The sequence below is a fragment of the Rhipicephalus sanguineus genome, chromosome 10, assembly GCF_013339695.2.
Source record: "Rhipicephalus sanguineus isolate Rsan-2018 chromosome 10, BIME_Rsan_1.4, whole genome shotgun sequence".
Classification (NCBI taxonomy): Eukaryota; Metazoa; Arthropoda; class Arachnida; order Ixodida; family Ixodidae; genus Rhipicephalus; species Rhipicephalus sanguineus.
This window is the reverse complement of record NC_051185.1, coordinates 151397409-151412425: the sequence shown is the minus strand read 5'-3', so window position 1 is coordinate 151412425 and position 15017 is coordinate 151397409. Positions and strand designations below refer to the sequence as shown.

At 47.4% G+C, this 15017-nt stretch overlaps 1 protein-coding gene across 1 annotated transcript; it reads right to left on the bottom strand.

Moving 5' to 3' along the window:
• Nucleotides 1–11672: 11672 nt before the first annotated feature.
• LOC119406826 (uncharacterized) lies at nt 11673–12515 on the bottom strand. The gene has a single exon (XM_037673560.1). The coding sequence runs from the start codon at nt 12513–12515 to the stop codon at nt 11673–11675; it is 843 nt and encodes a 280-aa protein (XP_037529488.1).
• Between the last annotated feature and the right edge of the window lie 2502 nt (nt 12516–15017).

The window sequence follows — 15017 nt, the reverse complement described above, 5'->3', positions numbered from 1 at the left end:
TTTGTTTAGCTTCCCCTCAGCTACAGATACAAGAACACCGTCTGGGTATCCTGCTGACCTCAGTCGTTCAACTTGCTTTCCGAAACTGGTTGCCAGAGAATGAACACAAGATTTCTTTATGGCGTTGTCTAAGCACTGTCCAGCGATTGCTCTTTTGACAAGTTTCGAATGGGACTAATTATACGGTAACAGTGGTTTACATGCACGTGGATAATATTCCCAGCACACATGTTTCTCAGTGAGCATATGTTTCAAATCTAGAAACTGTAAAACACCACCTTCTGGAACTTCATGCGTCAATTTCAAAAGATTACAACATTCACTAAAAATACTGAGAAGCCGGTTAACGGTGTCTGCAAAAACATGACCGCACCCTCCCATTAAAATAAAAAAATCTACGTATCGAAACACGTTTACATGCCTAAAAACTTTGAGGCGCTGAACAAACAGTCTAAGCAATCAGTGCTGCGGAGTTGCTACTCCGGAATTGGAATGACTCCGGAATCATTCCACATTTTCGCGACGTCAGAATGGAATGAAAGTGGAATGGGTACAACGCTTGGAGGAATGGAATGGGAATGGAATTAAGCGCCTTTTGCACGGAATGGAATGGGAATGGAATTACGTCTTTTTCTGAAAATAGAACACGTTTTCGTCTACGCGCTGTTTTTCAAACTTTCTAACATTAGTAGATCAGAGCCTCGAATTTGATAATAAAGCAGTATTTTTAAAGTGGCTTTGTTGATTACAAGCACGGTATACATTTATAAGCAACGCGCCTACTACAAACCGAGGCATAAGTTAGTGTACAAACAAATGCATTGACCCAGCAGATACTGAAGGGGGAAACAAATCCCTGCGCGTTGGTTCCAATTGATATCCCCACACGAAAGTGATGAATACCCTATGCACAGCCTGATCTTTAGGTCACGGGCAGTTTAGTACCTGACAAACGTAAATAACGTTTGCGACCAGAAAGACATTGCGCACCTGCGTACAGGCGAACACAGAAAGTTCTCCATGGCATTAGCGTTCTCCTCGTTGTGAGGCAGTTCTTTACATGTAATAGCTGTCAACGTAATAACTAGGAAATGCTGGTAACGTGAACATGCCGTTACACACTCGTCTGACGTTTTTATGCACTGGTTGCGCACTATCAAAGTAGATACAAGCAAGAAGTTATAACAGCGACAGCAGTACGATTCGGACACAAGCCTCCAACATGGCGCCAAATCGGTAGCTTCGTGAAACCTCCGACAGATGGCAGCAATTTTGCATAAGGTTTATACCACTGACCACGGTAAGCGGATGTGTGCCGCAGCTGATTGACAGTTTATACCTTTCCAGCAACAGCGAGAACAGGCTTTAGTAATTTAAATGAGAGAGCGTAAAAAAGATGGCTGATCCCTCCTTCATAGGAATAGGTATAACACGAAAGTGAAACGTGTCGTCACAGAAGTAGTTAATTGTTTATAGCGCATTGGTAAATGAGAGCTTGTACAATGTCTACTGTTGTTTGGCAGATATAGCATTGCACTCACGTTGACGCTTAGTGGCACATCTCCGTACCGACGACAAACGCCCATGATCGTGATTTAACCCTTGCGGTAGCTGAAGTTCTTAACATATACGTGGACACCGCATATGGTGAATCCCGCGCAAAGATGGCATGAACAAGCACATAATAAACACTAATCCTCGATATGCACTCCTTCAAAGCGTAGTGAAACGCGAAGAGAAACGCTACGTGCGTCGTGTCTTCCCTCTAACCTGGCCGTTACTTCTCACAGGGCGAGCAGGGAATGCGGTGCGACAGCCAGGCGAGCGTCGGAGAGCTATTTGTCTATATGGATGGATGCTATGACCGAGGCTTGCGCTAAAGCCGCCACCTCACGGTGTGTTAAAGTGTATTGGAAACACCCCGAATGGAACGGTCGTCGCAACGGCGCGCTTTTTTCTGTTTTTTTTTTCGAGCCTGGTGGTACAGATGTCACCGCCCCGTTATAAAGGGGACGATCATAGCATCAATCCATCCAAGAGCACAGTGAGAGGCAAGTGTGAAAGATAAAAGGCGCGTTATGTCCCCCCCCCCTAATGTGTTCGGCGGTAGCTCAGTGGGCTAAACGCCCGCCAGCCATCGTCGCGGACCGGGAGGTCATGGGTTCGATTCCCGTCAACGGAACTTTTTTTTATAGTTTTTTCTTTGCCATCTGATGGCGTTCATTTCGCTGACGTACTTCCGTGACGGAAATACGTCATGAAAGTCTTGGTGGACCCCGGCATAAAACACTTTGGTGTTAAAAAAACCGACATCGGCAGCGTTGACCTGACGAATGCAAGGAATACAAATCAGGATCCCAGCAAGAATCGAACCCAAACATTTTGCGTGCCAGTCGGATATTTACCACAGAGCCAAGCCACGTCTTGACACTGCTTTGGAAAAAGAACCTATGCAGGCGTAATGTCAGTGCAGTGTCAACTGTGGTTGCACTGCTGGCTATCTAATTTTATAAAAAATGTAGTAAACATTACATATGCACCCCTATGATACGGGCGTCATGCTGAGTTAACGTCTACTGTGGTTCCAGTGTTGGCTCCGCTTTCATCACCAGAGGTTTCATATTGTCATGCGGTCTTGACGCTGATGAAGTAAGCACTCGGCGTGTCCAAGATGAAACTTTTTATTTGGCCGAACTTGTTGCCGGGAAAGGGAAGGTCAAACTACAAGTAATACACACTGTGCACTGATAGCGGCGAACAGAGCCTCGGCCGTCGATAATATGACATACGGTAGCGCGTGTCGGCTTTCATACGTATGCTATGGTGGATAGAGGGGGAAGTGTGACGGGCGCTACATCCCCGCCGTGGGAAAAGGATGCGCGGAACGCAATGAAAGTTCTGGCCGCCGCAAGGGGCGCTGGTGTAGTAGTAGGTGCTCGCCGCGCTTGCTTAGGCTGGTTCGTTCTCTCTGTGCTGTGCCGTCAACTTGTTCGGATGCCTCGCCTTCGCTGTCGTCGTTTGTTTACCCACGTGTTCTGCGAACCATGCAGTCAAGTCGCGCAAGTACATGCTTCGTCCCTGGCTGTAGAGGCGGGTGTAGATCGTGCTCGGAGAAGCTTTCGGTCTTTAAAGCCCCGAGGGATCTCTCGAGGCGAGAGCAATGAGCTCGAAATATTAAGCGGACTGACAAAGAGTTGACTAGGGACAGCGTTGTTTGCGAGCGGCACTTCAACGTGAGTTTCATCGAAAGGATATACCAACATATTATAAACGGCGATATTGTTGAGGTAACCCGCGTTTTTCAGAAGACTCTGTGCCTACAGTGTTCCCGGAGGCACCGAAGTACTTTACCAAAAAAAAAAAAAGGAAAGCAGACAGGAGTGTCCAAAGAGAGCGCCAAAACCACTTGAAGTTGAGGAGGGTGAAGTAATTTGACCTCTTGACGTGATGGGGAAGTATGTGATAACAAATGTCTGACGTAAGTATGGGATGACAAATGTGCAATAAATAAACATGTTTTACCATTTCCCTTGCGTGTATTTAGTATGCATCTAAAGCCGTAAGTTAACAGAAATCATTGGTCATTGTATCTATCTCTATCTATAACTATCTCTAAAATAATAAAATAAAATGTTCAGTATCAAAGAGCCTCCAGCTGCAGCATTCCGATCCCCACTTCAATTTTCTCAAGGAAAAGGAGCCGGGAAATGTAAATGCTTTGAACATTTCGCGCTCAAGAGAACCCCCTACAATGCAGAGGAAATGAAGGGGGGAGGTGGGTGCGGACTAAGAGAGAAAAAAAACGCACTGCACTGCAGTCAATATACTCGCTATGAACGATTGTAAACAGTTTACATTTCACCAAGGAAAAAGACACTTTAAAGTCAGCTGAGCTATGCAGCCGAGCAAGTGGTTTAGTTGAACTGAAGCAGCCTATAAATATGGTAAAAGCAGTGCAGAAGGAACACGATAACAGGAACGACACAGGACCAGCGCTGAACAGTTCAGCGCCTTTCCTTGTCGTTCTTCTTCTCGTGTTGCCGTCTTTTTGCGCTGCTTTTACCATGAACATCAACCAACTAGCCCAGTTTTTTCGCACTGTTGCAGATGAAACATGTAAAAGCAAACCGATATTAAGAAACATTTAAATATGAAAACCTGGAGGCACGCCAGTTCGGTCTGATTTAAAAGCTTTCTTGGTTTTCTTTTTTTTTTCCTCTTGCTTAACACCGCTATAAACATGAACACATGCTTCTTAGCGAAACAAACACGTAGTGTCTTTAACAGCACGGGCGCGGGGTATAAGCGATTATTAGAAACAAGTGAAACTAACGTCTAGCGGCCATACGCAAAGCAGGCCAATGCCGCCGCAAGCACCTACGGCGCAGGTAGCGCCACCTGGTGTGACCGCCATCTTTCAGTGGGAATTTGTACAGCCCTCCGCTCTCGCCCGTCACACTTCCCCCTCTAGCCACCATACGTATGCTATCGAACAGTGCTGGGCAGTATCGAAGATACATGTATCTTAGATACTATCTTAGATACTCTTTGGGTATCTTGTATCTGTATCGCGATACGCCTCGCAAAACGAGTATGTGTATCTGTATTTCCGATACATTCAGCAATGTATCGTGTATCTTAAGTTACAAGATACTGCCATAAAAGCACCACCGTGCGAAACAATAAACGTCGACCGGAATTCTGGTTCTCAAACTGATATTGCTGCCACTAAGCCACCTGAATAAAACTAACGATAGTGACATTCTTGTATATTTCCGCCAGAGCGCTCCAGCGAGCACAGGTGATGAGGTTTAGGCGTCCCTATTACTGGAGCAGAGTCACGTGATGCCGCTCGAGCCATCTAGACGCAAACAAGCGTGCGAACGTCTACGCGCAGCCTACCTTTTTTTCCTAGATATTTTCTTTCTCTATAGTTATGTTGATATCATGACACTTGTTCATAGCCACTGCACTCTGCTGCGCACTCCTATGCGTGTGGCGTCTTTCGCACAAATTCTGATGCCGCTATACTGTCGCAATCCAAGTTTTCTTGCGTGGTGCTTCGTTGCAAAGTCTCACGAATGCAAGAATGGGGCTGCTTTGCGTCTCGCGGCTTTCACACATCAGCGATTTTAATGACCTCGTGGATGTAAGCTTGACTTACGTAAGTACTATGAGATCGCCTTATATGCAAAGGAGATTCTAAATACCGTCCCACTATCGGTGCCGACGTTAGATGCAATAGAACAAGCATTTACGTAACAGGGAATATTCTGACGTACTGTGTGTTTGTTCTTCGTGCTATATTGTTAGAAAAGTTCTTTGAATGATAATTTGATTGTTAGTACAAATGCTCTCATTGCTGTCCTCCGTTTGAATCCCGTGCATTGCCTAGTCCTCTGCATAGCTTTAATATTGAAGGTGTTCTGAAAATCGTTCCTTGTCCGTCGAACCAAAAAGCTATCATCATCATAAACGGGTATGTGCCACAGAGATGGGGTAAATTCCCCTACTTAACAGTGGTCCACTAAAAACGAAGAAGGCAACAGTTAGCCCAACAAATTGCTGCGAATCGATGACGGCGAGCCGAAGACCCTAAGTACGTACAACGAGAGAATACCAGGTAACTGGAAAGACAACGGCGGCTTCAAGACCCCGAAACGATGGAAGGCGTACGCCAACGACGATGCAAGGCGCCTGATGCCGTCCAGCTCTTCTACTCGAAAGACTAAGACTGGACCTAGCCATAAGCTGATCGGTCTCATGCGCCCTAATAGCGAAGTTCATCCCCACCACAGCCAAAGCAAAAGTTCAGTAACGTTACAGTCAAGTTCAAGTCAAGTTCAAGCCTCGCTACAGCCAAGTTCAACCTCTCTACTGCCAAGTTATGCCTAGATAAAGCAATAAATAAGCATGAGACCGATCAGTTTCGCTATATGTCGAGCTTTGCGCGGCTTAGTGCAAGCTTTCAGCCATCTTTTTCGCCCGTCTGCTTATTGTAATATGTCATTTGTAACCTGCTGCTAAAATACGTTCTCTGCTTTATTCTTAATTTTTAACGGTCTGCGAACGTGGTTTTATTTCATATTTCGGATACTTTCTTTAAAAGCCCGAAAATATTCACCACCCACCATGACCGCTGCGAAAAAAAAAAATGGATCGGTCGTTTTAAATGCGCTCTACGATATGTCGAAGCGCAGTTGGCCCTAAAGTGCATAATAAAGATGTCGCATGATTGCCCTTATTTATTTACCTGTCAAGCTTAGTACAAAACATGCCATAACGAGCGCCACATGACGGTAAACCAAACACCTTTGATTTCATTCAGCGGCAATTAACCAATTTTTTAAATATTTGGTTCTGCTTACGTGAAACACCCTGTATACTTATTCACTTTGACTGTTTAGTACGGAACCACCGTGCTATTTGACTTAAATATATTGGTTTTCCTTTGTCAAGGTCACCTTAAAGTATTCTTATTGTCACAAATCTGTAGGTAGCAGAGCCAGAAGGGGCAATAGTGCGAATAGCAGTGATAACCTGAGGCGCTTTGTGCCTCTAGAGCACGTCTGAGGCGTTTCCTGGCGGCTCAGGTTCTCTCGAAGAAATGGTAATAGAGTGCACGTTAGTGAATAGGCTCCCATCGAACGCTTTACGCCAGCAGATAAGTAAAATATGAAAAATCACTGCAGTTTTATGTCCTCAATTAATTATGAGCGCCGACTCTGTAGTTCATCGTCTTCACACGATGCCTCACAAACAATATCGCTACCAACGTTGTTGCTGCTTTACACCTGTCGGTGGATGCGGTATTACGAAAACAAAAATACGCTTGCGGACAAGATAAGAGCTGCACAGCGGTATTTGTGTAATTGTGCGGAGGCTTCTTAATGACGTTCTTGCAAGTCGATGGCAACCCGCTAGCTGGTCGCCAAGTAGAACCGCGACACCCATAAATTACAGAAGTGTCACGCAAAAACCACTAACAGCGCAGCGGTTAAAGAGCTGTCATGTTAAGCAGCCAAACAAATCCGAATATGTTGTTTAGGAATTAAAACTACTATACCTTGAGCAAGAAATTTTGTATCTTGTGATACAAACCGGCATTTCGTTAAAATTAAACAAAGTTGGTCGTAGTTAAGAAATTTTTAAGTAAACACAGTTCTACATAGGCCTTTGCTGCTTCATTATATGGACCTATAATAGAAAATTTGCAAATGTATCGAAGTATCTTAAGATACAATTGGGAAGTATCGTATCGGATACATTTTTTCGGGGAGTATCTTGTATCTGTATCTCAAATACTTCTTTCCCGAGTATCTTGTATCGTATCGCGATACAATTTCAATGTATCTTTGCCCAGCCCTGCTATCGAACATTCCAGAGTTATCGCTGGTGGCAGCGTAATCTCTCGAAGAAACTAGACTATTCGCGTCCTGCGCGCAATCTTAGTGGAATGAGCTAAAATATTCGTGAAGCTTCTGAAACATCGCGGCGCGGTCTGCGCGGGGCGTTGCAAACAGTCTTTGCGGGTGAAGCCCGACTACATCAAAATAACACGCGTGGCAATGCCCCCCTCTGAAAAAGCATCGCCCCAGTTTTGGGCGGCAACTAGTTACTAGTAACGCATTACCGCTAACTAGCTACTTTTTTCAGTAACTTGTAACTGCGACTGGTTGCTTTTAAGTTAGAGGAACTTGTAACTGTAACACTGTTACTTTTTTCGCAGTAACTGTCACGGTAAATACCGTTACAATTACTTGTGTCTTTATAAAAAAAACGCCAGGCCTGCGCGGAAAGCGCGGCACAGTCACAGCGAAAGCTGGAAGAGCGGCATTTCTAGAGCCCATTGTAAACTCTCTTGGGGCTATTAGTACAAATACACTAGCAAGGTACCCACTACGCCATAAATCATACTTTTTGTGAACTTGGAAGGCACCTACTACGCCATTATTCGTCATTCTGCGGATAAGCGAGGTACCAGTTACACATCTGTAAGGAATTATGTGCACGTTGATGCGACGACTGATGACCATGAAGAATTATGGCTGGTCCTTTTGTAATGGGTTGGAAGCTGTAAACGACCCACCATTTACGTTGTAGAGGAATTGATTTCTTGGTTAAATTAAACTGAATTAACTGTTTATTACTAAGTATACATGACTGCGTTGTACGAGGCCCCACGAGCGCGTCTCGTCCCTCGGAAGCGTCTGCTGTTCTCTTCTGACCCCGGGTGGAACTCGAGACGATGTTTACATTGACCGCGCCCTCCGGCGGCACACCAGGGTTGCTCGTGGTTGCCAGACATTGGCAGTGAAACCGAAACCGAAACTGTTCCTACACCACTCCCCCTCCTCGTATAGGAAGAGGCCCGCATATTACACAAGTATGTCGGCGGCAGAAGAAGCATGTCAATTATGTCCCAAATCGCATAGGTTGACGTACAGTTCTTCCGGAACGTGTGGTGCAGGGATGGCTGATTCTCGAATGTGGCTCAGTGGCGGTGTCGTTCAGCGGTTGCTCCATGTGCGCCGGTTTTAGTCTGTCCACGGAGATGACTTCGGATCGTCCACGAATTTCAATGGTGAAAGTTTTCGGGCTGCGACGAAGTACTCTGAATGGGCCGTCGTATGGTGGCTGGAGTGGTTTTCTCACCGCGTCACGGCGCAGGAAAACGTGGGTGCAGTTATCTAGGTCTTTAGACATGTACACATGAGTAGCCTGCTTTGCGCGAGTCGGTGTGGGACGGAGGCTGTCCATCATTGTTCGCAAGCGTGACACGTACTGTAGAGAATCGGGCAAGACCTCATTTTTGTTTGCTTCTACAAACTGACCAGGGAGGCGAAGGGTTGTTCCGTAGAGCAACTCAGCGCTGGTGCACTTCAAGTCACTTTTGAGTGTTGTGCGCATGCCGAGGAGCACAAGTGGGAGCACTTCGGTCCAACGGGAAGGTTCGCCGTACGCAGTTATGGAAGATTTAAGCTGTCGGTGCATTCGCTCCACCATTCCGTTAGCTGCTGGATGATAAGCTGTTGTGCGGATACGATGTGTGCCAAGGATAGCGAGAAGTTCCTTGAAGAGGGAAGACTCAAACTGGCGTCCACGATCAGTTGTGATGATGGATGGTGTTCCGAAGCGTGCAATCCATGTCCGCAGGAATGCCTTAGCAACAGTCTCAGCGGACATATCTCGCATAGGAACGGCTTCTGGCCAGCGAGTGAAGCGGTCGACACATGTAAGAATGTAGCAGCATTCTTGGGAAGGTGGCAAGGGACCAACAATGTCAATATGGACTTCTCTGAACCGTGCGTCTGGAGGAAGAAATGTTGACAGTGGAGTGACAGTGTGGCGCTGTATCTTCGATCGTTGACACTGAGTACACGTACGCGACCAATCTCGAACGTCTTTGTTCATTCCCGGCCACAGGTATCGCGTTGTCACAAGTGCTTGCGTTGCACGGATTCCCGGGTGCGACAATGAGTGCAGAGAGTCAAAGACGCAACGGCGAAACGATTTTGGTACAAATGGGCGTGGTGTGCCAGTGGACATGTCACATGCGAGTAGTTCTGTGCAGGTTTGCAATGGCACATCTTGAAATACCAGATTGGATGAAGAATTTCTTAGCTCTCGGAGCTCATTGTCTTCCCTTTGTGCTAATGCCATTTTGTCAAAATCGACGGAAGTTGAAAGCAAAGTGACACTGCTTATGTGGGAACGCGAGAGTGCGTCAGCTGCGGCGTTCGCAGAGCCAGCGACATGGCGAATATCAGTACAGAATTCCGATAAAAATGCCAGTTGTCGAATTTCTCTCGGTGACAGTCCATCCGATCGAGTGGTGAAGGCGTGAGTCAGTGGCTTGTGGTCAGTGAGAATATAGAATGACCTGCCTTCCAGGAAGTGGCGGAAATATTTCACTGCCAAATAAATAGCGAGTAACTCACGTCCGTATGTGCTGTACCGGGTTTGTGCAGGGGACAGTGTTTTTGAAAAGAATGCGAGAGGCTTCCATTCGTCACCGATGCATTGCTGCAGTATAGCACCCACGCCGTTGCTAGAGGCGTCTACCATGAGGCGAGTTGGTGCGTCTGGCTGCGGGTGAGTTAGGAGAGCTGCCGTCGCGAGGTCAGATTTGATTATGTCGAAGGCGGCACGAGCGTCGTCCGTCCACTCTAGTGGTGCAGTGCCTGGTCCAGGGGTTGAGAGGAGATCATTTAATGGCTTCAGTGTGTGCGCACAAGCTGGTATGAAGCGTCGATGAAAGTTAACTAGGCCGAGGAATTGCCGAAGTTTTCGCTTGTTTTCAGGCAATGGAAAATTTTCAATAGCTTGAACTTTGTCATTCAGGGGTTTTATACCGTCACATGTGAGGCGATGTCCCAAAAAGTCAATCTCTGGTACTCCGAAGAGGCACTTATCCGGGTTGATGATGATTCCATATTCGTCCAGACGCGAAAGTAGTTGCCGCAAATGGGTAGCATGTTGTTCGGGCGAAACGCTGGCAACCAGGATGTCGTCGACGTATGCATAGCAGAAATCCAAGCCTCGGGTCACCTCGTCGATGAACCGCTGGAAAGTTTGCGATGCATTACGCAGTCCAAATGGCATTCTGGTGTATTCGAATAAGCCAAAGGGTGTTGTGACTGCTGTTTTTGGGATGTCTGCCTCTTCAACTGGGATCTGATGGTATGCTCTTATGAGGTCAATTTTAGAGAAAATAGTGGCGCCGTGCAGTGTTCCAACAAAGTCATGCAAATGAGGAATCGGATAGCGGTCCGGTTGCGTCACTTTGTTGAGGGAACGGTAGTCGCCACATGGACGCCAGTCACCTGGAGTAGATTTTGGGACTAAGTGGAGTGGTGATGACCAAGGGCTGGAGGATGGGCGCACAATACCCAGTTCGAGCATATGCTCAAATTCCCGTCGAGCAATGCTCAGCTTCTCAGGCGGCAAGCGGCGAGGACGGGTGTGCACTGGTGGTCCTGTTGTCATAATGTGATGCGTCACGCTGTGCTTGACCGGGCATGTTGTGTTCACAGAAGACGTGATGAAAGGAAAGTCCGTCAACAAGTCTGTGAAGTAGGGGTTGGAATTTGGTACCTCTGGTCGAAGCAGCGTTGATGTCATCATTTCCATGCATGCCGTGATGCCGTGAATGCTTAAGTGTGTTGTGGCATCTCGTAGACGGCAATTCTTCATGTCCACAAGAAGACCGAAGTGGCGAAGAAAGTCAGCTCCGACGATCGCATGCTTCACGTCGGCCACCAAGAATACCCAACGAAAGGTTCGGCGCAGCCCGAAGTCCATCGTTAGGGAGCGCTGGCAGAACGTTGCAATTCGCGTGGCGTTCACGGCTTGCAGATTGTATGTTGGTTGGCCTTGCCGATCTGCACGCGTCGCCGGAACCGCACTGACCTCAGCACCTGTGTCCACCAGGAAGCGGGTTTTTGAAACTTTGTCCACCACATAAAATAAACGGGATTCAGGTTGGCCGGATAGCTGAGACAAATTCTTTGGCGTAGTCAACGAGTTATCGGGTTTAGACGCGGGCTGCTTACCAAATGAAAATTGAACTTTTTTGGATTTCTTGATATTACTTGACTGTTGGAGTTGCTCGATACTGTCGGAAGGAGATGATAAGCGGCATGCCGTTGGGCCTGGCGCACCAGCCGCATTTAGTGCGTGGCCGGCACGTTTCCCTGGTGGGCACAAGGTGACACGCACTTGGTTGCATTATCCCCAAAGCGATGATGGTACCAGCAGATGCGTCCAGTATCAGAAGAGCGAGACGATGCGCGATTGCGTGAAGTGGAGCGGGATCGTCTTTCTACCTGGATTTTCAATGCCTCTAGAGACTGTGCAATCCGCTGGACCTCCTGCTTGAGCGACTGTAACTCCGCAGAACAATTTCCAGTCGACGTAACGGGAGAAACTTCACTCGCTTTTACGCCTTCAAAAGCGGAGATCGCCGGTGTCGCTACCTCCAACACCCTGTCAGCGAGAGCGGCGAGGTCATCGAGGGGCAAGTCGCCAGCCGCTGCAAGAACCATGCAAACATTTGCAGGGAGGCGTTGGAGAAACAGTTGGCGGAGGAGGGAGTCGTCCATCTTCGACGCCTTCTCTCCATGGAGCTGGCGCATGCCACGAAGCAACTGCGATGGTTTGCGGTCCCCCAGGTCTTGGGCTGTTAGGAGCTGTTGCAGACGCTTCTGCTCGGAGAGGGTGGTGCGGCGGATGAGCTCGCGTTTCAACGCGTCGTATGGCTGCTCGGTCGGAGGGGCGAGGATGATATCGCGCACCTCGGCTGCTTCGGTTGGCGTTAGGGCCGCAATAACGTGATGGAATTTTGTTTCCTGAGACACAATTCTTCTTGTAGTAAACTGGGCCTCGACTTGAGCGAACCAAAGAGCAGGGTCTGCAGGCCAGAAACACGGAAGTTTGAGTGCAACTGCTGAGACGGCAGGATATTGCGGGGCTTCGTGGGTTCTCTCCGTCTGGGTAGCGTCGTTGGTCGCCATTGCGCTCACCGTTGATGTTTTTGCAAGGAACTGGTCAGATGTACAGGACTCTTGAGGGTTGAAACACTCGCTGTTCTAACTCCGGGTCACCAATTATGTAGAGGAATTGATTTCTTGGTTAAATTAAACTGAATTAACTGTTTATTACTAAGTATACATGACTGCGTTGTACGAGGCCCCACGAGCGCGTCTCGTCCCTCGGAAGCGTCTGCTGTTCTCTTCTGACCCCGGGTGGAACTCGAGACGATGTTTACATTGACCGCGCCCTCCGGCGGCACACCAGGGTTGCTCGTGGTTGCCAGACATTGGCAGTGAAACCGAAACCGAAACTGTTCCTACAACGTAATTCGCATTGTGTGGCGCCCGGTCGCTCTTTTTCTTCCCACCACGCTCTATAACATACGCTAACGTTAGAAAGAGAGAGAGGGGTGGGGGAAGAACTTTATTGAGACCCTGAGACCTCTCACACGGCGTGGTATCTGCCGATTTATTTATTTTTTGTGGGTACCACATGAGGTCACCATACGTTGAAACATAACCTTTCAAAAAAATATTCCATATGTGTTTCATATTCGGCACCAAGATTTCCGTCGCTTTCAATCGATACGTTTCTCGAGTCCTGAGACCGAATCCCTTTCAGAAACGACCCATGTAACATTAGGAGAAAGGCGTTCTTTCAAATGGCAAATTAAGCTGGCATTCCCCCCCCCCCCCACCCCCGGCCTTCCTGCTCCAATCTTTTCGTCACTGTAGCTGCCCTTGCGGAGGTTTCACCGCAAGGGCGAAGCAATGAATGCGATAGCAGCCTTTGTGACTGCGGCCCGCTAGCTGAGGTGAGTTTGAGGCTCCTGCATTAGAGCCTTTGCGTTTGCCAATCCAATCATAATCATGTGAAATATTTCCTATGAAGCTTGCGGGCCAGCGCGGCACGAGTGCTGAGAAAGCACGTGTGATCGGGATCTAGCCGGGCGTTTGGCAGTGATCTGCAGTCGCCTCGCGCATTAGTCTGGCTTTCGCCCGCTCATTTGCATCGGCGTGTCAATGACCGCATCCCGACTAGGCTTCCCGCTCACGGTGTTCGCCGCGGTGATTGCGCATATGCCATCCGCAAGTGGTCGACCCAATTAAGCCTTAGGTCGCCGGAGGCGCTTCACAGCGATAGACCTCTGGCCCTTGCGGCAGTCTTTCCTTTTCCTTCACGTCGTCGTTAACGTAAGCACTTCTTGAAGTTTATGTTATACTTATTCTACTGATTCCTTCCGGGTTCTTTCACAGTGTCCCCATCCACGCTAACGACTTCCGAGGCTGGGCTGAAAGCGACACAAAAGCGATCGACGAAACCGATTCGCAATGACAAAATATTTGCAAGCTCCATTTTGTATGGCCAAAAAGGTTTTCCTAGTAGAACATAGAATAAAGATAAAACTTTTTTTTTCATAGAATCTTGAATCTATTGCTTCAAAACTACGATATCTACAAAGAATCAGTATCGCAGCTTATTTAGTTACATCAATGAAGATGACGCGGAAAAAGGCCAGGGCATAATATTGTGAAGAGACCTGCGACTCAGGGAGAAAATAATTACTGTTACTTATCAGATTTCCCACATTTTAATGTATTTAGGATGATTCCGGCATCATAACATATGATTTGTGAGGTATATTTTTTATGAACTGGTGTTTGAGGTAAAATAACTTAAACAGTTCTTTGTGAGCCACTTCGGCATCGAAATCAACGACGTAAAAAGTAGGTGATGAAATAATATGAATAATCAATCACAATTCGTTTAACATGACCAGAAGCAGCCCTAATGTCTCGATGATGGTAGATGCCCTAAAGAAACACACTACAAATAAGAGCGAGCAACTGTGAGTAATGCGCGAAGGAAAAACTAAAAAATTGGCCGCGTATATGCGTGCTTCGCTGCAAATGTTGTCGAAAGACGATAGTCTTTTGCCGGCCGTACTAAGTGGGTCCTGGTCTCATCCGCGGCCACCCGTGATGCTGTTCCCAGGGCCACTGCCAGGTGGCAGCCCCATATCGTCGGCAGAGGGCTTTTTCGTGCATACCGTCGCATTTTCAGTGCAGCCTAAGAAACACTAGGGTCTTTAGAAATGCGTATCTATGTATTTTGTAGTAAAGGAACATACCACCTAATACGTATTGCTGTTGCGCCTCATGTATGCGTAATATTTCCTGTTTCATCGAAAATATTAACAAGTATGAACCCAGCTACCAGTTCAAGATGGCTGGGCGTTCAGCAAGAGCTTAAACTTTGGCCGGGTGGCTGAATCATTTGACAGACAGACAGACAGACAGACAGACAGACAGACAGACAGACAGACAGACAGACAGACAGACAGACAGACCAAAATCTATGCGTTCAAGTAGCCCAAGAAAGACTATCGTCTTTAAAATGCGCCGTACTGTGGTACGTATGGGTAGGCTGCAAGCGCGTGCCAAAACCTATTGGATTGCCGGAACTTCATTTTGGAATGGGCA